This window comes from Aquarana catesbeiana, linkage group LG09 (assembly GCF_042186555.1).
Source record: "Aquarana catesbeiana isolate 2022-GZ linkage group LG09, ASM4218655v1, whole genome shotgun sequence".
Lineage (NCBI taxonomy): Eukaryota > Metazoa > Chordata > Amphibia > Anura > Ranidae > Aquarana > Aquarana catesbeiana.
The window spans coordinates 26,202,763-26,229,438 of record NC_133332.1 but is presented as its reverse complement, the minus strand read 5'-3'; the positions used below and the strand labels follow the sequence as shown (position 1 = coordinate 26,229,438).

Genomic DNA, 26,676 nt, shown 5'->3' with positions numbered 1-26,676 from the left:
AATAATGACAATAAGCTCCAGGAATAACATACTGACAGTTATAGGATCACCAGTAGGAATTTGCATCAACGTTACAAGCATTAATAAAAGACACAGTTTGTGGGTTAAATTATAGTCTATTCAGTGGGGGAGAAATGAGTTTCCCTCAGAGAGGACCTCTCCCCCCCCCCCACCCCTCCCGCCATTCCTGTTGAGGCGGATAATGAATAGTTAATCCCAACAAGCTCAAAACAATTTCCTCAGCTACATAACAGTTGAAGGGCAGTTTGCATAAAAGATATAAAGAAAAGGGGCAGGGGGGAGGGGAGACTCCCCAATTCAAAATATCCTCAGGGAATAGATAGAAAATGCAAGCAGAGCCGTAAAGAAAAGAGAAAAGGGGGGGGGGGGGAGAGGAATTAAAAGTAGAAGAGTAGAAAATAACAGAGAAAGGAGAATCGGGATCAACACTTTCGGCCACCACCAGAGTATTCCCTACGTGGGAGTTTGAAGATATTGTATCCATGGATTCCAGACTCTCTGGAATCGGACAGCAGTGTCATGAAGTATGCTGACCAGCTTTTTTATTAGTCATTATCCAGATGAGCTTACGCTTCATTAGCGCCAACTCAACCACAGGTTTCCTCTAGGCAGTGGAGATAGCTATTTTGGCCACCAGAAACATAAAGTAAATTAGAGCCTACGTATGTCGAGGTATCCCCTCCACAGGTTCATTAAGTAAAGCTAATTTGGGGTCTTTGATAATATTCACCATGGTTACAGAGTATGTTAAGGCGTAGGCTCTGATCCAGAATAGCCATATTTACCACATGACCACCATGTGTGGAACACGTCTCTCACCATTTCTGAAACTTACTGCTACATTGTATATGGCCATCCCCACCGCGCGATGGTCATTGATCTTCTCAGTGGAGACGCTCTTTGTCTCGTAGGCCAGGAATATACCAAGCAAAAGAAGAAGACCCTTGGAACCGTACACAATACCTAAAGAAAAGGAACAGTGAAGAGGTTGAACATCTAAGGTACGATGTTTCCAGTGATTGGGGATATCAGGAGGTTATTCTGAATCTAAAGTATAGCATAACATCTAAGTATATCATAACACAGAGATGTGGAACATATAGGACATTCCAGAATTAGAGAGAAGAGATTAGGAAACTATGGAACTCACCAAGCCAAGTGTTCATCTTCACAGAGCTACAGTGTTCCAGCTGAGGGAGGATGAGGACATCCAGGTCTCCACGAGGTTCTTCTTTAGTAAACTCCTGTTTTTTATTATAAATATTTTTTGATTACTATACATAGTCTATGCAATATACTATATGGCAGCTGTGTTGCAAGTCTGAGAGATGAAGACCTGGCGTTGCAGAGAAGACCCTTCACATATCAAATTTTTTATTAAACATCAGAACCTCATGGTTTAGTTGTATTTTATTAAAACAATTCACAACATGTGGTACAAGACTGACCAGGGATGAGTTTAGCTTTTTGTTTTCCCAAAGAAAAACTGGTCTAAGGCGCTGAGTGGGTGAAAGTTTCAAGTTTAGCAAAATCGAAGGTAAAAAAAAATAATTTCACTATGAAATCAATTTTGTCAAAATGGGTACGATCATCCCTGCCCAGCATCTATGGTACAATAAGTTAGAATAGGCCCTATGCTACAAGTTTATCATTATACGTAAATGGTATGGTGTGTTTGTAGAAGGCTCTATTATGCAGGCCATACATGGGTCAAAATCCGAACACATTTTCTTTTGAAAATCAGAAATTTTGTGCGTTTTGCAGAGGTGGGGGACTCGAGTCACATGACTTGACTCGAGTCAGACTCGAGTCACCTGTATGAGGACTTGCGACTTGCTTGACAAAATTAAATAAATTACTCAACTTGACTTTGACTTGGCACTAATGACTTGCGACTTGACTTTGACTTGGGCTATTTGACTTGCAATGACTTGGCACCACCAGTGCTGTGTCTTGGCCTAGGCAAAAGCCGCCCCCCCTCACAAAAGAAAGCTCCCTCCGAGTCCCGGCTTCGGGGTAGATCAGTACTTTGACTTAATTTGTGACTTGACCAAAATAATAGACTTGACTTGCTTGACTTCTAGCAGGGACTTGACTTGACTTGCTTGCTTTTCGCCACAGTAACTTGGGACTTGCTTGTGACTTGAAGGTTAAGACTTGAGACTTGCTTGTGACTTGCACATGTGTGACTTACTCCCATCACTGGCGTTTTGTGATCTGATGGTGCCACCATTGATTTCGAAATTCGACCAACCAGGCCTTCAATTTCACCTCATGTTGCTACAAAAAAAAAATTTTCGTGGCCGGGAATCTTCTTTTCTTTCCAGGTCAGAGCTCATGGATATTTATTGTTTGATTATATCTCCCGCCCGATTCTCCCATCATTGATTAGAAATATTTTGGAGGCACCCCCCACTCCCCCCAGCCCCTCCTCTGTTCACTTACCTCAATAGCCCTCTGCAGAGGATCCACAATCTGCCAGATCCCTAGTGTGATGACATCCAGACCCAACAGCAAGGACACCGTACTATACAACTTCCAGGGCTCCAACGTCTGAGATTGCTGGGAAGAAGACATACAACACACTCAGAACTGCTATACACATTACATAAGGTAGAGAATTCCAGAATCCTGGATGATCCAGACAAACCACAAAAACATTTATACAGTGCTGAGAAATATAATTATATTAACTACTTGACCTCTGGAAAATGTAATGACCAGGCCATTTTTTGCTTTTTGGCACTGTTTTAATTTAAAGCGGAAGTAAACCCATCCATAAAACTGTTTCATTTCCGGCACGTGCCGGAAATGTAACACTCCCATTGGTTGTGCTCTCAACCAAACTGTCAAGTCATCCAATGGCTGGTGTCATAACTGATCACATGTGCAGCATCATGGCAGTTGTAGATTAAACAGAGGCAAAGATGGCAGCTTCCTTGGCTGAAAACGATAGGAGGGTTTACTTACACTTTAACTGACCACGTCAACGCTGTACACTAATGAAATTTATATCATTTTCTTTCCACAAATAGAGCTTTCTTTTGGTAGTTTTTGGTCTCCACTGGGTTTTTTATCTTTTGCGCTATAAACAAAAAAAGACCGAAAATTTTAACATTTCTTTTTTAATTTTCTGCTATAAAACATATCCAATAAAAAATGTAAAAAAATCTAATTTCTTCACAAATGTAGGCCAATATGAAAAAAATCCCAATAAGCGTATATTGATTGGTTTGCGTGAAAGTTAGGCCATCTACAAATTATGGGATAGATACTGGAATTTTTATTTACAGTATTTATTTATTTATTAACTAGCAATGGCGGTGATCATTGACTTATAGTGGGCTGTGATAGTATGGTGGGAAATCTGACACAAACTGACACTTTTGTGGGAACCAGTGCGGACCACACAAAAATAGGCAGGGCAATAACTTCACATCAGGATATAGAAATTTTACAGAAAGACCTGAATAAAATAATGGGGTGGGCAACTTTATGGCAAATGAGGTTTAATGTGGAGAAATGTAAAGTAATGCACTTGGGGGTTAAAAACATAAATGCAAACTACTCACTAGGGGGAGCACCTCTGGGGGCAATCAAGGGTGGAGAAAGATCTGGGGGTCCTAGTAGATGACAGACTCGGCAATAGCATGCAATGTCAAGCTGCAGCTACCAAAGACGGCAGGACTTTAGCATGCATAAAAAAAGGGGGATTGAATAGTTTTTTTTCCTTTGTTGGGATCACCATTGAGGTATTTGTAAATCAGCATAATGTCCCCTCTCAAGCGTATTTTCTCCGGCGAGAATAAATTTAGCTCTTGTACTCTTTCCTCGTAATTGAGGTCCTCCAGTCTCCTTATTCATTTTGTTGCCCTTCTTTGGACTCTCTCCAGCTCCAGCACATTCCTTCGGAGGACTGGTGACCAGAACTGGACGGAATACTCCAGATGTGGCCGGACCAGGGATTTATAAAGTGTCTGGATTATAGTTTTATCTCTGGCGTCCAGTGGATATAAAAAGTCTACACACCCCTGTTAAAATGTCGGGTTTCTGTGATGTAAAAAAATGAGACAAAGATAAATCATTTCAGAACTTTTTCCACCTTTAATGTGATCTATAAACTGTACAACTGAACAACAAACTGAAATCTTTGAGGGGGGAGTAAAAAAAAAATAAAAAAAAAATAATGTGGTTGCATAAGTTTGTACATCCTCTTATAACTGGGGATGTAGCCGTGTTCACAACTAAGCAATCACATTCAAACTCATGTTAAATAGGAGTCAGTACACGCGCCATCATTTAACCACTTCCCGCTCGCCGTATGCGGAATGACAGTGCATCCTCATCAGTGCCAACTCATCAGTGCCCATCAGTGCCGCCTCATCAGTGCCCGTTAGTGAAGGAGAAAACTAAATTGTATAACCGAAACAAAGAAAAACGTTTTTTTTTTCAAAAATGTTGTTCTTTCTTAGTTTGTTTAGCAAAAAAGAAAAACCGCAGAGGTGATCAAATACCACCAAAAGAAATCTCTATATGTGGGAACAAAATGATAACAATTTCACATGGGTACAGTGTAGCATGACCGCGCAATTGTCATTCAAAGTGTGACAGCGCTGAAAGGTGAAAATTGTCCTGGGTGGGAAGGGGGTGAAAGTGCCCCGTATTGAAGTGGTTAAAGTGCCTCTGGTTAACCCCAAATAAAGTTCAGCTGTTCTAGTAGGTCTTTCCTGACATTTTCTTAGTCACATCCTACAGCAAAAGCCATGGTCCGTAGAGAGCTTCCAAAGCATCAGAGGGATCTCAATGTTAAGAGGTATCAGTTAGGAGAAGGGTACAAAAGAATTTCCAAGGCATTAGATATACCATGGAACACAGTGAAGACCGTCATCATCAAGTGGAGAATATACGGCACAACAGTGACATCACCAAGAACTGGACGTCCCTCCAAAATTGATGAAAAGACAAGAAGAAAACTGGACAGGGAGGCTGCCAAGAAGCCTACAGCAACCTTAAGACTGCTTTCACACTGAGGCGCTTTGCAGGCGCGAAATATAGTGCCTGCAAAGCGCCCTGAAAGAGCCACTAGATTCACTCCAATGTGAGAGCCCCGAGGGCTTTCACATTGGAGCGGTGCGCTTGCAGGACGGTCAAAACAGTCCTGCAAGCCGCATCTTTGGAGAGCTATAAAAATGGTGTATTTACTGCTTCTAAAGCGCCCCTTCCCATTGAAAACAATGGGGCAGCGCTGCAAATCCGCAGGCAAAGCGCCGCTGCAGCGGTGCTTTGCGGGTGGTTTTAACACTTTTTCGGCCGCTAGCGGGGGTTAAAACCCACTGCTAGCGGCCCAATAGCACCGCTAAAATGACGGTAAAGCGGTGCTAAATATAGCGCCGCTTTACCGCCAGCACCCGCCCGCCTCAGTGTGAAAGTAGCCTAAAGGAGCTGTAGGAATATCTGGCAGATACTGGCTGTGTGGTACACAGTGCCATCTTAAAAGCATTATAGGCCCCCGGGCAATACAGTGCACTGGAGCCCTGTCTACACAATCATGCACGATTGCCCATCAAATGCAGCTTTACTGTGCCTGTGAATGCCGCCTCACTGTGCGCATCAAATGCAGGCTCACTGTGTCCACCATTGCAGCCTCACTGTGTCCACCATTGCAGCCTCACTGTGTCCACCATTGCAGCCTCACTGTGTCCATGAATGCAGCCTCACTGTGCCCACCATTGCAGCCTCACTGTGTCCACCATTGCAGCCTTACTGTGTCCATGAATGCAGCCTCACTGTGCCCACCATTGCAGCCTCACTGTGTCCACCATTGCAGCCTTACTGTGTCCATGAATGCAGCCTCACTGTGCCCACCATTGCAGCCTCACTGTGTCCACCATTGCAGCCTCACTGTGCCCGTGAATGTAGCCCCACTGTGCCCACCATTGCAGCCTCACTGTGCCCGTGAATGCAGCCTCACTCTACCCACCATTGCAGCCTCACTGTGTCCGTGAATGCAGCCCCACTGTGCCCACCATTGCAGCCTCACTGTGCCCACCATTGCAGCCTCACTGTGCCCGTGAATGCAGCCTCACTCTACCCACCATTGCAGCCTCACTGTGTCTGTGAATGCAGCCCCACTGTGCCCACCATTGCAGCCCCACTGTGCCCACCATTGCAGCCTCACTGTGCCCACCATTGCAGCCTCACTGTGCCCGTGAATGCAGCCAAACTGTGCCCACCATTGCAGCTTCACTGTGCCCACCATTGCACCCTCACTGTGCCCACTATTACAGCCTCACTGTGCCCATGAATGCAGTCTCACTGTGCCCACAATTGCACCCTCACTGTGCTCGTGAATGCAGCATCACTGTTCCAATTAATACAGACTCACCATCGCCTGGTAACACACACAGCGGGCATCTCCTCCTGTGTATCACGGAGCTGGCTGGGTCTGTGTATTCGGAGGCCGCGCTGTAATAAGGTCCCGCCCACCCTAGACCGGCTCGCGTGATAGGCAGAACATTGATTCAATCTACTATTAGACGAGGGGGTGGTGGATTGAGAAGGGAGCTGGTGGCACAACCAGGTCCCGATCTTTGAGTCGCTATAGAAGTAGATTGTAATCTGTTGGTGGCTGACCCCCCCACTATGTGTCTTAACCTGATGACCATACAGGTAGGAATTTTCATTCACTTTTTAATCCCTTCCAATCCACCTGAAATCTGTATTGATCGATTTACCCCCCCCCCCCACACACACACACACACACACACTAGTTCAATCGACCACCAGAATTAGGTCAGTCGTGAAGTTGAAACTAAATTATGAAATGACAGCTTCAATATAGAGAGGAAATGGAATAATAAAAAAAAAAAGATGGCAATCTCATAGAAAGGGAATCGTTTTTTTTTTCTCCCAGGTTCGATAAGGCCGAGTTCAATTCCATCTTCTTGCAGGCAATGGAATCCACCTCATTCCTCGTCTTCCATTGCCTTGTATTTTGGTGTACGGCCAGCATTAGGCTCTATATACATGAGGTCTGATCCTGCCAGTACGGCAAAGTGACTCTAACCAACACGGACAGGCAACACATCCGTGCGGTTGCTGACCCCGGGACCGCGGTAAGCATCTCCTGTAGCTTTCGCCCGCTTGTTATTAATCTCTCGGGAATCCATCAGGGAAATTACTTCACATACAGAGAGATTATTCCACTGCTTCTCTCTCGCCTTCAAAAAAGGAATCTACAATTAATGCCGGAGTCTTTATTTCTCTTTATTTCATTTTTTTTTTTAAAGGGACTGGGGAAAAAAAATTGGTTGAAAAATCTGGAGGAGGGTTTAGATATATTCTAATTGTTGGGTAGAATAAAGACTAAAACACACCGGGAGAATTATCCAGCACCGTGGAGAGCTTTGTATTAAGCAGATTTACTTATTTTGCTCAATAATAGAGCATGGGTACATTTTCCACGGCAATTTATAGAGACATAAAAGATAAACCCCAGGAAGGAATAAAAGACGCAAATTAATGCAGCTCTGTAATCAGGAGTCCATCATTAAATGTGCACTATATTGCCAAAAGTATTGGGACGCCTGCCTTTACACACACATGAACTTTAATGACATCCCAGTCTTAGTCCGTAGGGTTCAATATTGAGTTGGCCCACCCTTTGCAGCTATAACACCTTCAACTCTTCTGGGAAGGCTGTCCACAAGGTTTAGGAGTGTGTCTATGGGGATGTTTGACCATTCTTCCAGAAGTGTCTTTGTGAGGTCAGGTACTGATGTTGGATGAGAAAGCTTGGCTCCTGGTCTCTGCTCTAATTCATCCCAAAGGTGTTTTATCGGCTTGAGGTCAGGACTGTGTGCAGGCCAGTCAAGTTTCTCCACCCCAAACTCGCTCATCCATGTCTTAGACTGAGGATATCTAGTGGTGAGAAAGTGGAACTGCAGGGGATAGCTCCAGGTTGAAGGTGAATATCTATGCTCATCTTTCCCTGTGCTGCTTCTTTTTTCACTGCCCAGTCACAGGCTGAGCTCAGAGGAAGTGGGTTAAACAATGCTGGCCTTTCAACATGCTAGACTGAGGACATCTGGTGGTAAGAAAACGGAGCTGCGGTTATAGCTCCAGGTTGACGGTGAATATCCACGCTTATTTCTCCCTGTGCTGCTTCACTTTTCACTGTCCAGTCACAGACTGAGCTCAGAAGAAATGGTTTGAACAATACTGGCCATTAAGCATGATAGACTAAGGACATCTAGAGGTAAGCGGAACAGCAAGGGATAGCTCCAGGTTGAAGGTGAATATCTAAGCGTATCCTTCCCTGTGCTGCTTCTCTTTTCACTGTCCAATTACAGGCTGAGCACAGAGGATGTGGTTTGAATGATGCTGTCCATTCAGCACTGTAGACTGAGGCCATCTTGTGGCAAGGAAGCTGAACGGCAAGGGATAGCTCCAGGTCGAAGGTGAATATCTAAGTGTATCCTTCCCTGTGCTGCTTCTCTTTTCACCATCCAATCACAGGCTGAGCTTAGAGTAAGCGGTTTGAATGATGTTGGCCATTCAGCATAGTAGACTGAGGACATTTAGGCTGGGTTCACAATTGGATGTGGGTTTCCCCGCATTCAATTTACATGACAGGAGAGTGTGCTCACAATGGAGCAAGTTCACACACCTCCAGGGTTCGCATTTGGAAAGGGTCCTGTGGTCCTGATTCAGGTGCGAATTTAGGCAAAAATTCTGACCTGATTCGCACCTGAGCCGGTGAACAGGCACAAACCGGACCCGCTGCTGTGAGCCACGGCCACAGCATATGTGAACCCAGCCTTAGTGATAAGAAAGCGGAACTGCAGGGGATAGCTCCAGGTTGAAGGTGAATATGTATGCTTATCTCTCCCTGTGCTGCTTATCTTTTCACTGTCCAATCACAGGCTGAGCTCAGAAGTAGGTTGAACGATGCTGGCCATTCAGCATGGTAGACTGGGGACATCTAGTGGTAATAAAGCAGAAATGCAGGGGATAGATCCAGGTTGAAGGTGAATATGTACACTTATCCCCCCCCCGTGCTGCTTCTCTTTTCACTGTCCAATCACAGGCTGAGCTCAGAAGAACAACGCTGGCCCTTCGACCTGGAAGACTGAGGATATCTAGTGGTAAGAAAGAATAACTGCAGGGGATAGGTCCAGGTTGAAGGTGAATATTATTGAAGAAGCTGATTTTTATTTTGGATATTATTCGAGATCACTTTGGGGTGTCTACTTTCCAAAGGGGGGTTATTTTGAGGGTGCATGTGTTTGGTATTTTTTCCTTCATAAAGTAAAAAAACAAAAACCCAGTGGTTATTAAAGTGGTATTAAACCCAAAAGCAAACATTTATTACCAATTTTTAGATGCGATGGCTGCATTCGTTTTCTTTTTTAGGCTTTGTTTTCTTTAATTTCCATCTGGTGATCTGGGTAGTAAGTCTGTTGTTTTTCCATAGAACATCCTGTCCTGTAGATGTAGCAGTTAGGGGTTTGAAGCAAACCATTTCCCACTGACAGGGGTGCTTACAATAATCAGCTTTTATTAATTTATGTAAAACCTTTATCCCAAAAGGTAAAAAATCTGTAAATGCTTATAAAGTGTGAGGCTGGATTCACATCTGAGAATTTTTGAGCTTTGGTGTTTTTTTCTTATCAGCCAATAGAGAAAAATATCATCTGTTTCATCATTTGTTGCTATGTTTTTAGCTTTTTCATCTATATTTATATATTATTTATTAATTAATTTACTTTTTTTAAGGGGTTAAAGGTTATGGTTAGGGATTTATTTATTTATTTATTATTATTTATTTACTTATTATTATAACTATTTATTAATTTATTGTGTTAGCTTAGGGGTTAATATTAGAGGTTAATATTAAGGGTTAGGGCTATTTTATTTTATTAATAATAATATTAATAATAATAATATTGTTATTATTTATGATGGTTATTATTGTTTATTTATGTATTTTAATTATTATTTATTTATTAATACTTATTTTTATTTACTTTTTGGATTTGAGCAGAAAAACACTCAAAGACGCGCGACTAAACATGTTTCCATGCATTTCTATAGAACAAAAAACGCTTTATCAACGCACCAATCTTCCCGATTTGAGCTACAAACAGAACTTTCTTGAGCTTCAGGCGTTTGGCTTCAGGAGACTTGTAGTGGAGATGTGAACCAACTCCATAGAGAATAATTTTTCTCTTTAGCGTTTTGGAGCCTCGAGCTTCAAGCTACAAAACGCTGAAGTGTGAATAGGGCCCTAGCTGGAGTTTAGCTTCAATTTGTTAGTGTATGTATATCTGCTAATGCATTTAACCCTCTCCTCCCCCAAGACTGACAATGCTGCTGTACAAAAGTGCCCCCTGTGCTCCTTCCTCCAGAGTGGGGGGGTACTCTACTACAGGAAGTATGTTACTGGCCAGATCACCAGATGAAAACAAAAGGGGGGGGGGATCCTGCCCAAAATATACTGACCTTGACCTTTGACCCTGGCCTTGACCTTTGTCCCTAGCCTTGACCTTTGACCCTACCCTTGACCCAAGCACTAACCTAGATCTAGGTATTTTTTCTTTATTTTATTTTTTAAATATTTATTTATACACACTTTTTTTCCCCATCAATGGGGAAGATACAATGTATCTTTCCTCTCCATTCACAGAGAAACCCTGGGACAGGCTTTACAGTGACTGATCACTGTGGTAGCCAATCAGAGGCTATCACAGTGATCAGGTGACCCAGAATCAGGAGTACGGGGCCTGGGGCTCTCGGAGCACTCCCAGCGTCAAGGGAGATACACATATATGTGGCCCCACGTCAAAAAAGCCCAGTGCAGTGTGGGCCGAGTGGCGGTTGGTTTTCTTTTTTTTGGGTGGGGCAAACACCCACCCCCCCCAGGCATCCAGTGGCACCTCCCCCTCACTCGCTTGTTTGCTGTCTGCCGGTCAGTCCGGCACTTACCCCCATCTAGGTGGCAGGTGCCGGGTGGCAGGCGGCGGGCAGTGTGCACTTGGCAGCGGCTCCTGTCCTCTTCTCCATCGTGGCAGCTTCCGCCGTGCGTCTCCTCCCCTCCTCCTACTAGGCATCCAATAGGATTGCCTGTCCTTTCAGCCAATCGGGTGACGGGTCTCAAGACCCGCTTCCTGATTGGCCGGGAGGAGGATCAGTGTTATAATAGCAAATATTCAATCGCTATTGTAACACACCTGGGTGGGCTCGGTTCGCAGTGCTCTGTGCCCCGAGTTTACCCTATTTTGAAGCCTATTAGAGCATCAGGCTCTAATCAGTAGACATGTGCACTGCCAAAAAAAAATTGTTAGCATTCGTTTTTTGTGGAAATTCGGAATTCGAAAATCCGAACATTCGAAAATCCGAAAATTTGAAAATCTAACCAATAATAACTAGCTAATAAATTATAGGTATTGGAATTTCCTTTCAAATTTGGCTGTTAGCGAACATAACGAATATGAATTTATCTGAAGTTACGAATTTATCTGAAGTAAGAATTATCCGAAATAACGGATTCTGCATCTAAACAAATGGAACGGAACAAACTAACAATAAATAATAATAATAAAAAGTTTTTATTATTATTATTATTATTTATTATTATTAATTCGTTATGTTCCATTAGTTTAGATACAGCATTCGTTATTTCGGATAAATTCGTGTTCGTTACGTTCACTAACAGCCACATTTGAAAGGAAATTCCAATACCTATAATTTAATAGTTAAGTTATTAATAGTTCGTTATTATTTCAGATTTTCTCATTTTCGGGTTTTCTCATTTTCGGATTTTAATTCTTATTTTCGGATTTCCGAATTTCGAATTTCTGAAAATTGGCAAATTCGGATATTTCCGAAGTAACAAATTTGTTTAAATTTGTTAAAAAACGAATTCAGAACTAAACTAATTGCATATGTCTACTAATCAGGTGCTTCAAACACCCCAGCCCCCATTGGAATCCATGGTCAGGCGCCCTTCGTGGGAGGCCGGACGCATGGATGGGAGGGCGGCGCCCATGTGCCCTTAATGGACGGCCCCCCCAGTGTGGCCACTTATATGTGTTACATCGGCAGGAAGGGGTTAAATACCACCAGAAGAAACAAGGATACAGAATTAATTTGGGTACAGTGTTGCATGAGTAATTGTCAGTCAAAGTATCACAGCACTGAAAACTGGCCTGGCCGGGCAGAGGGTATAACATGCCGACCCTGAAGTGGTTAAAGTAAATTGCTGGAGTTTCGCTTTAACGTCTACGGGGATCAGGATACAATGTACATATCGGTGGAGAGATATAAACGCACTCACATCTCACTGTAATGGGTTGAAGGGATCGGGGTAAAATGTACATATCGGTGGAGAGATATAAACGCACTCACATCTCACTGTAATGGATTGAAGGGATTGGGGTGAAAGCAACGCAATGCCGGAAAACGTAAAATTAGGCATACGGCTTATTGAGAGAGCAGACAGGCACCGTGAAAAAAATTGTCAATGGTTCCTAAAAGCTTAAGATCCATTAACTGCACCGCAGAGTGGGGAGGGCGCAGCTGAATGTGGGTTTCTGGAAACGGTGGGGAACGGCTCCATTGTTATGTACTTTAAGGGCACGATAAAATACATCCTGAAATGCACCGGGGAATAAGGGGACTGTCATAAATAATGGAAAAACCCCAGGAAAGTGCACAATCCAGAATATAGAGGGAGTCAGGGGACCATGATAATGAATAGACTTCCCAGGAAAATGTATTACGGGGGGGGGGGGGACACAGACCCTTTGGTAAGCATTAGGGACTGCCAACAATTGTGTATGTTAAACAAAGAAGTAAAATCAGGTACATTTATGAAGAATATTTTTTAAGGAAAAACATTTCTAGAAGCCAATAGCAACCAACGCCCTTTATATGCAATGACTGGGGTACAACACACTCAAGAAAACCATTATCTATTCTCAGTGGCGTCTCCAGCTTTCAAATTTAGGGGGGGCACATGGGGGGACAGGGACAAAAGTAGGGGGGCAACTATAAAATGCATATATATATATATATATATATATATATATATATATATGTACACACTGGGGCCCTTTACTACGACCCCACAACAGGCCCTTTCACATGTTCTGCAGTGAGCTCCCTTCCTACTGTATTGGGCCCCCCCCCAGGGTGGCAGAAAACAAGAGATATATGTCACCAGCATACCAAGAAAATATAAGGATCCAAAGCAGTGGGAGAACTATCAGGGTTGCAAAGGTTGTCTTGCCTCCGGGCCCTGGTGTTCTGCCACTGTGGGGTTCCCCAGCCTCCTCTTGCTGTCCTGCCCCGGCTATTGACAGCGCTGGTCTGGCATCTCTTGGAATTTACAGGCTGGTTCTCCTGTCCTAAGGACGGGAGAAATCAGTCTGTTTTTTCAGTAACTGAGAGTCCTGGTGGAGTCCTTCCTGCAACTCGCTCTTCTCCCTGCTAATGAGGATGCAGGGGAAGGAGCAGATTGGGTGGCCGTGGTTGTGTAAGCACTCGCATTATGCAGTGTCAGCAAGCAGGGGAGGGGGAGGAATAACCTGCATGAGCTGACTGGGGACTCTCTCCCTCTTAGACATTGATTTTTTGTAAAAAAAAAAAAAAAAAAATTTTTTTTGGGGGGGGGGGCACATGGTGGGGCACAGCATAATGTTGGGGGGGGGGGGGGGGGGTCAGGGCCCCCTCTGGCCCCCCCCTAGGGACGCCATTGTCTATTCTATACCAACCTACTGACTTGCTGCAGTTGAATCTAGTGATGGGGTGATGGTGCCAGGGTTTCCGAGGGCACATTCAGCTAAATATCAAGAAGTTGCAAACCTTAACCCTCTTGCTGCCAGAGCCATTTTTGCATTTTTTTTTTTTTTGCACACGTTTAAAAAAAGGATTTTAGGCCTGAAGATTACATAACCCCCCTCCCCAATATATATATACCATGTTTCCCTGAAAATAAGCCTGGGTCTTATATTAATTTTGGCAACAAAAGACACAGTAGGGCTTATTTTCGGGGTAGGTCTTACCATGTAATGTGCTGTCTTCTCTCCCCCTCTCCCTCCCTGCCTGACAGGAATCCCCAGTGGGAACTGAGTTAAAATTCTTGTAAAATCCTCTAATCCACTCTATTACAGTAGTATATAATGTACAATGTGTGTGTTTCTGTAATATAATTGTGCCAAATACCTTGGTTATAGCGCCGCTCTGCGCTTCTGTGATCCGCCGGGGCTCTCTTCCCCGCATTTATATTACAGAAACACACACATTGTACATTATATACTACTGTAATAGAGAGGGTTATAGGATTTTACAAGCATTTTAAACTAGGGCTTATTTTAGGGGTAGGGCTTATATTGCAGCCCTCCTGAAAAATAACGCTAGGTCTTATTTTCGGGGTAGGTCTTATTTTCGGGGAAACACGGTATATTCTTTTTTTTTCTGAAAGCAGACATCCTAGAGCAGTGGTCTCCAAACTGTGGCCCGGGGACCGAATGAGGCCCTTTGCTTGCTTTTATCTGGCCCTTGGAGTGCTATTTTATTCACTGACCCCAATGAAGGGCACAATTCCTCTCAATGACACCAACAATGCGGCACAATTCCTCTCAATGACACCAACGATGGGGCACAATTCCTACCAATGACATCAATGATGGGGCAAAATTCCTCCCAATGACACCAACAATGGTACACAATTCCTCCCAATGACACCAATGATGGGGGATTGTTTACTCCCACTGACGCCGGGACTTTCTGTACTCACAATGGCCACCCCTAAATTCTGAGGCTGGGTTCACAACAGGAGAGTGTGAATTCAGGCAAAAATTCAGACCTGAAACGGTGAACGGGGACGCAACGGACCCCCTGCTGCGAGCCGCTCCGCATATAGTGAGAACCCAGCCTGAAGGACAGCAAGCTGGCCCTTTGTTTAGAAAGTTTGGAGACCCCAATGACACCAACAATTGGGCCCAATGACACCAACGATGGGGCACAATTCCTCCCACCGATACCAATGATGGGGGAGCTAGGATCACATGATGACGCCGCACTCTGAGGTCGGCCATCTTGTTGGTTAGAAACATCCATGTTTGTATTGTATTCACATGCAAGTTTTTATCTCCCATATGGTGAGTGTGTTTTTTAGTTCAAATAAACCCCTCTTTCTGAACATACTGCACCATGAGATGTCTATTTGCTTTATTGGCATTTTAAATCTGACGGAGCGCCTGCTGTATGGAGTCCATCTGATGTGGAAGGAGCACTTGATGTCTGGCATCTGATTGATCCTCTGTGCAGGCCAGTCAATTCCTCCACCCCAAACTCGCTCATCCATGTCTTTATGGACCTTGCTTTGTGCACTGGTCCATATCGTTTGGTGGAGGGGGATTATAGTGTGGGGTTGTTTTTCAGGGGTTGGGCTTGGCCCCTTAGTTCCAGTGAAGGGAACTCTTAAGGCATCAGCATACCAAGACATGTTGGACAATTTCATGCTTCCAACTTTGCGGGAACAGTTTGGGGATGGCCCCTTCCTGTTCCAACATGACTGCACATCAGTGCGCAAAGACGGATGAGCGAGTTTGGGGTGGGGGAACTTGACAGGCCTGCACAGAGTCCTGACCTCAACATGATAGAACCCCTTATGGATGAATTAGAGTGGAGACTGCGAGCCAGGCCTTCTCGTCCAACATCAGAAGCGGTACACTTCTGATGTTGGCACAGTGGTACAGTGGTATAGTGGTTAGCACTCTCGCCTAGCAGTAAAAAGGGTCGCTGGTTCGAATCCCAACCACGACACTACCTGCCTGGAGTTTGCATGTTCTCCCTGTGCCTGCGTGGGTTTCCTCCGGGTACTCCGGTTTCCTCCCACACTCCAAAGACATGCTGGTAGGTTAATTGGCTTCTGTCCAAAATTGGCCCTAGTATATGAATGGGGACCTTTGATTGAGGGTAGGGACTGATGTGAGTGTGCGATGTACAGGGTTCGGGACAAGGGTCAGGGTTGTAGATACACACTCACTCGGGTTGAACTGGATGGACTGGTGTCTTTATTCAACCTTACTAACTATGTAACTATGTAAGCTGGAAGCCTCTCACCCTTTGCCAGGCTTAGCTGCAGACATCCAAGGAACCAGAATTAGCCTGTACAGTAAGGCCAGTGCAGCAGCCCTTTGGATTCAAATAACTACCCTAAGGCCCCTTTCACACTGGGGCGGGAGGTGCGTCGGTGGTAAAGCGCCGCTATTATTAGCGGCGCTTTACCGTCGTTTTAGAAGCGGTATTCGGCCGCTAGCGGGGCGGTTTTACCCCCCACTAGCGGCCGAGAAAGGGTTAAAAACCACCGCAAAGCGCCTCTGCAGAGGCGCTTTGCCAGCGGTATAGCCGCGCTGCCCCATTGATATTAAAGGGCAGGATCGGTGAAAGAGCGCTGTATACACTCCGCTCCTTCACCGCTCCGAAGATGCTGCTAGCAGGACTTTTTTTCACGTCCTGCCAGCGCACCGCTAGCAGCGGCTGTTTCGAGTCGGTTTGCAGGCACTATTTTTAGCGCAATAGCGCCTGCAAACCGCCTCAGTGTGAAAGGGGTCTTAAGGGACTGAGTACCTTCCATTCAACATACCCCAAGGCTATAGAGAGGACAGAAGGGCTCAATACTTTACATGTCTGGGGCCAAGGGACAGCTTACAGCCAGCACAAAGCAGCCATCAGCACCTCAATACCTCTAGATTGGGTCAAGAGCGGGTAGGTGCATCCAGCAGAACTAGGAGCTGCACTTGCAACTTCAGTTTTAAAAGCTTTTGTTGCTACTTTAGCTGCACCATCACTCCCACGGGTGGGCAGCGTGGTTGGAGTTAGTTCATAGCAGACAGAAAAATTAGCAGATCCTCATCTGTTCATCTGAAGTTCTTCATTTCATTTCTGGGTATCCCCTGCATCCTTATTCCCTATCCAAGTTCATCCCTTTAAAACAAAACCAAATCCCCTGGACTGCTTTATTGAGCCTCTGGAGAGAGTGAGAAAATTCCTGGCTGTGTGTGGGGTAAAGGCCCAAAATTCAGTGGCTCCTATGGGAGTAAGCCTTACACTTATTTTAAAGGGGGATAAGTTCCGACTCCACAGACCCCCACATCCACCAGGCCAGGGCTGTGGGTAAGAGGATCTTTATGGGATGGGGGTCCTGGCCCTGGACCCTCCCCATGTTGAGGTTGGGTTGCCACCTGTCCGGGATTCACCCAGACAGTCCGGGTTTTGAATCATGTGTTCAGGTTTCAGGCAGACTGAAACCCAAACACATTATTCACACCGGGCTGTGGCTCCCCAAGTAACCAAGATAGTCGCACACAAATCTGTTTGCCATTTGGAAGCTACGGGTGGCTGTTTGGGGGCAGGTTCGGCATCACTGGGGAGGGGGGTGGGGGGGTGGGGCAGGGCAATGATGTCAGCAAGAGAATTTTGGCCACACCCACTGTTTGAGGCGGCCAGCTTGTGCGTACCGCATTACTACTCCCCTTGGGGCACCCAAAGGTGTCCCAGGCCGCTAAAGTGTTCGGGTTTGGCTTGAAGAAAAGGTGGCAACCCTAGGTTGAGGGCATGTGGCCTGATATGATTCAGAAGGGGAAGAGGGACACCCCCCTTCCGGATATTGGTTTGGTATGGATAAAATCCTCAGGTGGTAATTAGCCTAGGCACGCTCCTGGATTTAAACAAACACAGGGGCCTATAGTCTTTGGATGGAGGTAAGTTTGCATCTGCATAACGCTCAACTTTTTGAGATGGGAATAAGGGACACCCATCAGCAAAAGTATGCAGGCATAGGACACACCCATTGCCACGCCCCCTTAAAGGAGAATTGTACAAAAAAAACAAGATTGGTTAAACCCACAAGAGCTTTTTTTACCACTACTATTCCTTTATATTGGCGTTTGGAATTTACAAATGCAGCAATTTAGAAATCAGATGAAAGGTTTAGCACTGGAAAACACTTTTTTGATAGATAAAAAGTGCATTTTATATACAACTATATAGATCAGACCAAAATGAGGGACAAATGAGGAGGAATGAGGGACAGAGGGACATTGCTCCAAATCAGGGACAGTCCCTCCAAATCCGGGACAGTTGGGAGGTATGCGTCTGTAGAGGGGGAGGAGTGGGTTAGGGTAGATCAGTAGAAGAGACACGCGAGGTAAATGCACTTTGTTTTAAAGTGTTCTCATCCCTTAAACAGAATCCTCAAAACAAAGATGAACGAGGGGCCACTGAAGCATAACAAAAGAGGCTTCGGTGACACAGCAGAGGGGCCCCCCGTGATAAAAGACGTAACATCTCCGGAAGGTGTGAAATCCTGAAATATAATAAGAGAGGTTCTGACGGAATCACAAACGCGAATCTCCTTTTATTTGATTTTCCAGCTCCTGATCAAGGATTTCCATTGCATTATGGCCGATCATCTCCCGGGCGCTGCTCACTTTGCCGTGCACCAGGCTGTGCATTAATACATATTAATGCGGCGTTCATCTTGCCATCGTCAGCGGGGCTGACACGGCCTGCGCCATCACTGTGTTCTTTCCCGGATGAGGCACACTGACAGAATCGGGTTAAGAACGCCGCGGTGCGATGAGCCACGACAGTCTCGCTCTGCTGAGTCTACCTTTCAGCAGGCAGACAGGGCCCACGGCTTTACACCTGTCAGAAACCACAAAAAAGGGGCTGATTTCAGGCGCGTCTGGTGCGCCGGCTACAAAACAGGCCTCGCGGATCAGAAAGAGTTTGAATGGAAAAGTATCCGGAGGGGTCACACAAAGCGGTACAAAAAAGGCAAAAATCAAGACACAAACGTTTTTTTCCTGCATGCCACAGGAAGGCGCAGTTTTATGTCACTCTTTTTGTGCGTTGACGCACGACGCAAATAGAACAGCCCATTTATTTGGACGAACGCTCCAAAGAAGCTCCTGCTTTGTGCATTTTTTTACCACGTGTTACCGCGTGAAAAAAACACGCATTCCGCTGGCAGCATTTGGGGTGCCATTAGCAATAAATGGCACAGCAAGAGTGACGTTTTTTGCAATTTTCATGAACCCGTGCATTCGCAAAATGCGCAATTGTGAATGGAGCCCTATGCCACGTACACACGATTGGACTTTGCACCAACAAAACCGTGGATTTGTGTTCGAAGGATGTCAGCTCAAACTTGTCTTGCATACACACGGTCACACAAATGTTGGCCAACAATTCCGAACGCTGAAACGCGGTGACGTACAAGACGTACGACGAGCCAGAGAAAAAGGAAGTTCAATAGCCAGCGCGGCTCCTTCTGCTTGATTCCGAGCATGCGTGAACTTTTGTGCGGCGGACTTGTGTACACACCATCGGACTTTCTGACAACAACGTTTTGTTGGCGTAAAATTTGAGAACCTTCTAGCAAACATTTGTTGGCGGAAAGTCTGACAGCAAATGTTTGATGGAGCATGCACACGGTTAGACTTTCCGACAACAAGCTCACATCCAACATTTCCCGTCGGAAAATCCGACCGTGTGTACGCGGCATAAGTGTGACCAAGGCAATAAACCAAACTCCATCTTCTACAGGCCAGACTTCAGTAAATTGGATTCTGATTGGTTTCTGTTGGATGCTGCACATAGCAATTTGACCTTTTGGCGCCGATGGCATGCAAATATGCGGTCAAGAGTGCGTGCCCTGCATGCTCCCTTGCGATCAGGAGCTTTCCGATCATGTGACCGCCGTGACAGTCAATCACAGCGGCCACATGATCATAAACTCCGCCACACCTCCTAGCATCTGAAACCCTTCATAGGGCCGGGAGGAGTCATTGCCAAGGGGTCAAGAGGATCTTCTCTCGCAACCCCTCCCCCCTTTTTTTCTCCCCCTCTCCACCTACCGGGTGGTCCGCTGCTTCCATTACCAATACCCATCCACCTAGAGCAGGCATATGCAATTAGCGGACCTCCAGCTGTTCCAGAACTACAATTCCCATGAGGCATAGCAAGACTCTGAGAGCCACAAGCATGACACCCAGAGGCAGAGGCATGATGGGACTTGTAGTTTAGCAACAGTTGGAGGTTCGCTAATTGCATATCCCTGGCCTATCCAGCATTGTCCCGCTAAGATCCTCTGGTTCTCTGCCACCTCCCAGGCCTTTCCCGCAATATTAATGATGAGATCATCAAGAGGCCCGCCGGTCTTTTCTGGCTCAGCTGGTACACCTCCTGATGAGGCGTTAGGCCCAACACCCACCACCAATAAAGTGTTCCGTTGGCTTTTTCTGGTTTGGCCGGTACACCTCCTGACGCGGCACTAGGCCCTACACCCACCACCAATGAAGCATCCCGCCGGCTTTTTCTGGTTCAGCCGGTACACCTCCTGATGCGGCGCTAGGCCCAACAACCACCACCAATAAAGCGTCCCGTCGGCTTTTTCTGGTTGAGCCGGTACACCTCCTGATGCAGCGCTTGGCCCACCACTCACGAAGCGTCTTACCTACTGGGATATGTGACATGCATATCCCAAAAGGGAAAGGAAGGACAGTTCACCTAGGCAAATGATGTGCAAGGGGCGGGGGAGAAAACACAGCCCTAATCAGATAGTGGAGGAGAGGGGGCATGGATAGGATGGAAGTCCTTCACGAGGGTGAAGATCCGCTTTTAAGTTGGCTTTACTTTCTGGGAGGTGGCATGGCTTCTCTATCATGTGACCGCTGTGATTGGTTCTCACATCGAAAGAAAATTCCCAGCTCTACTTACCGACCAGTCTGAAACCAACTGAATTGTCCTGTCTAAGAGTATGTGACAGGTTCCTGCCAATGTGACCGCTGTGAGAACCAACAGTACAAATAAATGGCCACTTCCCCCACCTCTAACTGGCCTTTGTAGCGAGGAGCACATGGAAGGATGACACATGTCAAACAAAGAAATTCCTCAGCTCTACTTACCGACCAGCCTGCAACCAACCAAATTCTAAATTTTGAGAGCCTCCATAGGAGAAGCACATACATTATAATGGATAGGCAGAGGGCAGGTGAGCCTCTCACCAGTATTCCAAGAGTACAAACAAATGGCCACTGCTCCAAACAATAAATGGCCTTCGCAGCAAGGAGCACATGGAAGGGAGACACATGTCCAACAAAACCAAAGAAAATTCCCAGCCCACTTTACCGACCAGCCTACAACCAGCCAAATTATCCTGTCTAACAGTATGCATTAAAAACAGGGGTTCAATTTGCCCTCCAGGCTCATCTGCCCTCTGCCTATCCATTATAATGCATGTGCTTCCACTGTGGAGGTTCTCAAAATTTAGAATTTGGTTGATGGCAGGCTGGTCGGTAAGTAGAGCTGGGAAATTTACTTGGTTTTGTTTGACATGTGTCATCCTTTTATGCGCTCCTTGCTACAAAGGCCAGTTAGATGTGTCGGCAGTGGCCATTGGTTTGTACTGTTGGTTCTCACAGCGGTCACATGAGCAGGAACCTGTCCCGCTGGCTCCCAATCAGAAGCCGTCACCAAGAGCTGTCAGTGTGCTGGGAACGTGCAGTGAGCTCTCAGCACACAACCTCAGGCCAGCATGGATGCATATGTGTGGCGACCGGGTGATAAAGCCCACCTTTCCTGCCACCACTTATTTGCGTCAAGACGGCAAGATGTTAAAAACAAAAAAAAACAAGGTCAACATTTTATCGGTTTTGATGAGAATAACAGTTACTTTTTTAAAAAGCTGAACTCAGGGAAATCAATGCAGGTGTGCATTCATTAAACCCTTGGCGCCGGCCCTTTAAAAGATTCTGAAAGATTGAAGGCAAAGCTAGAAGACGGGCATCCTGATCATGTGATCACTGTGATTGGCTGTCAAAACACATTTCATGACATAATATTCTTTTCATGTCGGCGTAATGTACAGATGTGTCCGCACGGTGTGTGAGCCCTAACGCCGACTGTGCACATGTATGCCTCAGCCACAGGGCCAGCCCTACCATGGGTCCCAGTGGGTCCATTGGAGAACTTTGAGGGGGGCAGCAAATTGAACCATGGCCACCTCTCCTTCTCTTCTATTTACCCAGCAAATTGACGACCAAGATTTTTTTTCCAGCAGAGTGTGTTATGATGACAACTGCTCCCTGGGCCTGCCCCTATACCACCCTAGCCCCTATAATGCTCTAGTCTGTCTATATGCTACCCTAGCCTCTCTATATACTACCCCAGCCTGACCATATACTACCCTAGCCTGTACATATACTACCCTAGCTTGCTCCTATACTGCCCTAGCCTGTCCGTATACTACCCTAGCTTGCTCCTATACTGCCCTAGCCTGTCCATATACTACCCTAGCCTGTCTATATATTGCCCTAGCCTGTCCATATACTACCCTAGCCTGTCTATATATTGCCCTAGACTGTCCATATACTACCCTAGCCTGTCTATATATTGCCCTAGCCTGTCCATATACTACCCTAGCCTGTCCATATACTACCCTAGCCTGTCCATATACTACCCTAGCCTGTCCATATACTACCCTAGCCTGTCTATATATTGCCCTAGCCTGTCCATATACTACCCTAGCCTGTCCATATACTACCCTAGCCTGTCCATATACTACCCTAGCCTGTCTATATATTGCCCTAGCCTGTCCATATACTGCCCTAGCCTGTCTATATACTGCCCCAGTCTGTCTATATACTGCTCTAGCCTGTCTATATATTGCCCTAGCCTGTCTATATACTGCTCTAGGCTGCCCCTTGTAAATCTGACCCTAACACTAACCCTCCCTATAATCCTAAACATCCCTGTAACACTAATGCCGCGTACACACGGACGGACTTTTCGACTGACTTTCCGAATGAACGGACTTGCCTACACACGATCAACCAAAGTCCGACGGATTCGTACGTGATGACGTACGACCGGACTAAAGCAAGGAAGTTGATAGCCAGTAGCCAATAGCTGCCCTAGCGTCGGTTTTTGTCCGTCGGACTAGCATACAGACGAGCGAACTTTTCGACCGGACTCGAGTCCGTCGGAAAGATTTGAAACATGTTTCATTTCTAGGTCCGTCGAACTTTTGGGGAAAAAAAGTCAGCTGGAGCCCACTCACGATCGAATTATCCAACGGACTCCGGTCCTCCGGACCAAGTCTGCCGTAGAGTCCGCTCGTGTGTACGCGGCATTACCCTCCCTGTAACCCAACACTAACCCTTCCTGTAAAACTAACACTAACCCTTCATGTAACCCTAACACTATCCTCCCTATAACCCTAAAACTAATCTATCCAGTAATCCCAACACTAACCCTACCTGTAAGCCTAACATTAACCCTTCCTATAATCCTAACACTGACCCTTCCTGTGAGCCAAGCACATACCTACCCTGTAACCCTAATTCTTGCCCTCCCTGTAACCCTAAACATCCCTCTAAAATCTAATACTGACCCTTCCTATAACTGTTACATGAACCTCTCTCTGTAACCCTAACACTAACCCTTACACTATCCGTCCCAATAACACTAACACCAAAACCTCCCTGTAATTGTAGCACTAACCGTTCCTGTAACACTAACGCTAATCCTAACATTATCTGTCCCTGTAACTCCCATGTTAACCCTCTCAGTTTAATGCTATCTCTCTTCGTAAACCCAACCCTTACACTAACCCTCCCGATATTCCCAACCTAACCCCTTGTTCTGCATTCCTGATCTCAAGAAAATTGACATCACAAAACAATGGATATTTTTTCACATAAAACCTTTTTATTCCAGAAACAACAAAGCACCACCAAAACACCATGACAGCTTACGCGTTTCATGCCAGAGATTGTTTAATCCTAGAGTCCTGCATACCCCCCTCTTCTGTGCCGAGGTCTACTATGCCAAAAATAACCCCCCCCCCCCCAATGGTCCCAGAATTGGAATCCTGGTGACCAATTCGCCAACAGCGCGTTCAGTTTGTCATTATCACCAACAATAATCCTATTAATTAACCAACAACAAAAGGGGGTCGTTTGAATCTATTTTTTTTTGCATTTTATTTGCCTGGTTGCGTCATTCGATCAGGCCATGCGGTCCCAATTAACGACCGGTCAGATGAGGTGAAGACGCCGGCGGGGCGCGGAAGTGTGACCATGCGGACACCTGAGTAACCGCCAACCCCCTTCTACAGCTTTTCCTGCTCAAAACTCAGCCTAACGAAGACAAGTCAGGAAACCTTCAGCCAATTAGTTCCCGTCTGACGAGGATGAAGTTTAGCAGCGCATTGTCCCAGATCTCTTCTTCTGCCGCCGCGTTTTTTTTACCATTTATTAGACGTCGCTCGCAGATATAGAGCACAGATTACGCCCCGTCGAGATTTATGAAACATTATCTTAAAGGTGACAAGTACAGTGGAATGGGAACGGGGGAACTGATTTATAACTCTATAATCCGGCACAGCGCTCCAGATAAGAAAGAAGAAACTGTCTGGGTAGGTTAACGGAATACGGCGAGAAAAAAAAATGGTTACAGCCTCGGTTCACCTTTTATCATTTTTCTTTTTTTTTTATACCAGCAACACGCCTGCTGAGAATTCCTTCTTCTATCCGTAATATTAACCACTTTAGCCTTTTCTGGAACTTTTTTTTTTTTACAAATCAGTATCTTTTGCTAGAAAATTACTCAGAACCCCCAAACGTGTGAATTAAAAAACAAAACAAAAAACTGTAAATTTAGCCATTTTTTTTGTGAAAGATGATGTTACGCCGAGTAAATAGATACCTAACACCTAACATGTTTAAAATTGCGCACACTCGTGAAATGGCGCCAAACTTCAGTACTTACAAATCTCCATAGGCGATGCTGTAACATTTTTTACAGGTTACCTGTTTAGAGTTACAGAGAAGGTCTTGGGCTAGTATTGTTGCTCTCGCTCTAACGCTCGTGGCGATACTTTACATGTGTGATTTGAACATGGTTTACGTATGTGGGCGCAACTTACGTATGCGTTTCGGAGGGCGGCGGGAGGGGGTAGATCTCCCCTCCCGCCGCCTGTAAGAACGATCAAGCGGCTGAATGCAGCTATGATTGTTCTTATGGTGCACAGAATTGCTTGCTGTAAAAGATGATATCTTGGGCTAAAATTGTTGCTCTCGCTCTAACCCACGCGGCGATACCTCACATGTGCGATTTGAATGCCTTTTACATATGCGGGCGCGACCTACGTATGCGTTCGCTTCTGTGCGCAAGCACGTGGGGATGGGGGGTGCTTTAAATTTTTATTTTTTTTAGATTGTTTATTTTACTTTTTTTTTTTTTACATTTTCTCTTTAATTTTTTTTATTCTTGATCACTTTTAGTCCTATTACAAGGAATGGCTCTAACACACGCGGCGATACCTCACATGTGTGATTTGAATGCTGTTTACATATGCAGTCGCGACCTACGTATGCATTCGCTTCTGTGCGCGAGCATGTGGGGATGGAGGCGCTTTACATTTTTATTTTTTTTAGATTCTTTATTTTGCTTTTTTTTTTTTTTTTTTTTACATTTTCTCTTTTTTTGATCACTTTTATTCCTATTACAAGGAATGTAAACATTCCTTTCGCTTCTGCTTGCAAGCTCGCGGGGACGGGAGTGCTTTAAAATTGCTTTTTTTTTCTCTTTAATGTTTATTTTATTTTTTGATTTTTACACTTTCCCTTGAATTCTTTTTTTTATGATCACTTTTATTCCTATTACAAGAAATGTAAATATCCCTTGTAATAGGAATAGTGTGTGACAGGTCCTCTTTATGGAGAGATGTATAAGACCCCACATCTCTCCTCCAGGCTGGAAAGACCGAGATAAAAAAATAAATACAAACTCTCTCGGCCTTTCCAGCCACGCCCCCGGCATCGTTTACTTCCGCCAGCCCAGACGTGACGTCATAACGTCGCACCCAGGCCTCCGAGGGTCATAGAGATGACTGGGGACCATCTGGTCTCCGGAAATCTCTATGAGCAATGTCCGCCGGCAGTGGCGGATATCTTCTCCGGCTCACTGATTGCACGGGCGAGTCGGGAGAAGCACCTGTGGGCGGCGGGAGGGGGGGGGGGGTGTGTCCCCTCCTGCCGCCTGTAAGAACAATCAAGCGGCTGAACTATATATATATAACATATATAACTATATAATCACACACAGAGGTTGGACTTGATGGACTTGTGTCTTTTTTCAACCTCACCTACTATGTAACTGCCGCTATGGTTGGTCTTACGGTGCACAGAATCACCGGCTGTAAAAGATGATATCTGGATGATGCCTGCAGCTGCAGCCATCATTCACATATCACCGCATCCTATGACCTCCTTGGGCTGGAAGAGGTTAAAAGAAAAATTCTGCTGGAATCTGAACATTCAGTTTAAAGCGTAACTAAATTTTACAATGCATAAAATATTATGGTACGCTGCTTCCAGTGGGGTCCTCCTTTCCTTCAATTTCCTCTTCTTTTCCTGGTGATCCTGCCAGTTGTTTGACTTCTGGTCCTAGGGCGACAACGCTTTCTGAGCACCACCCGTCCATAGGGGGCGCACGGGCGCCACCGAGCAGTGAAAAAAAATAAATAAAAAAAGGCCCTTTAAAAAAAAAAAATAGAAAAAAATTTCCATTAAGTGC

The 26,676-nt window shown here is 45.4% G+C and overlaps 1 protein-coding gene across 1 annotated transcript in view; it reads right to left on the bottom strand.

Moving 5' to 3' along the window:
- GABBR1 (gamma-aminobutyric acid type B receptor subunit 1) overlaps positions 1-26,676 on the bottom strand; it is a 333,519-nt gene that overhangs the window by 12,718 nt on the left and 294,125 nt on the right. The window contains 3 exon segments of the mRNA XM_073598155.1: positions 857-984; positions 1,172-1,265; positions 2,467-2,583. Coding sequence (XP_073454256.1) covers positions 857-984; positions 1,172-1,265; positions 2,467-2,583 — 339 coding nt within the window.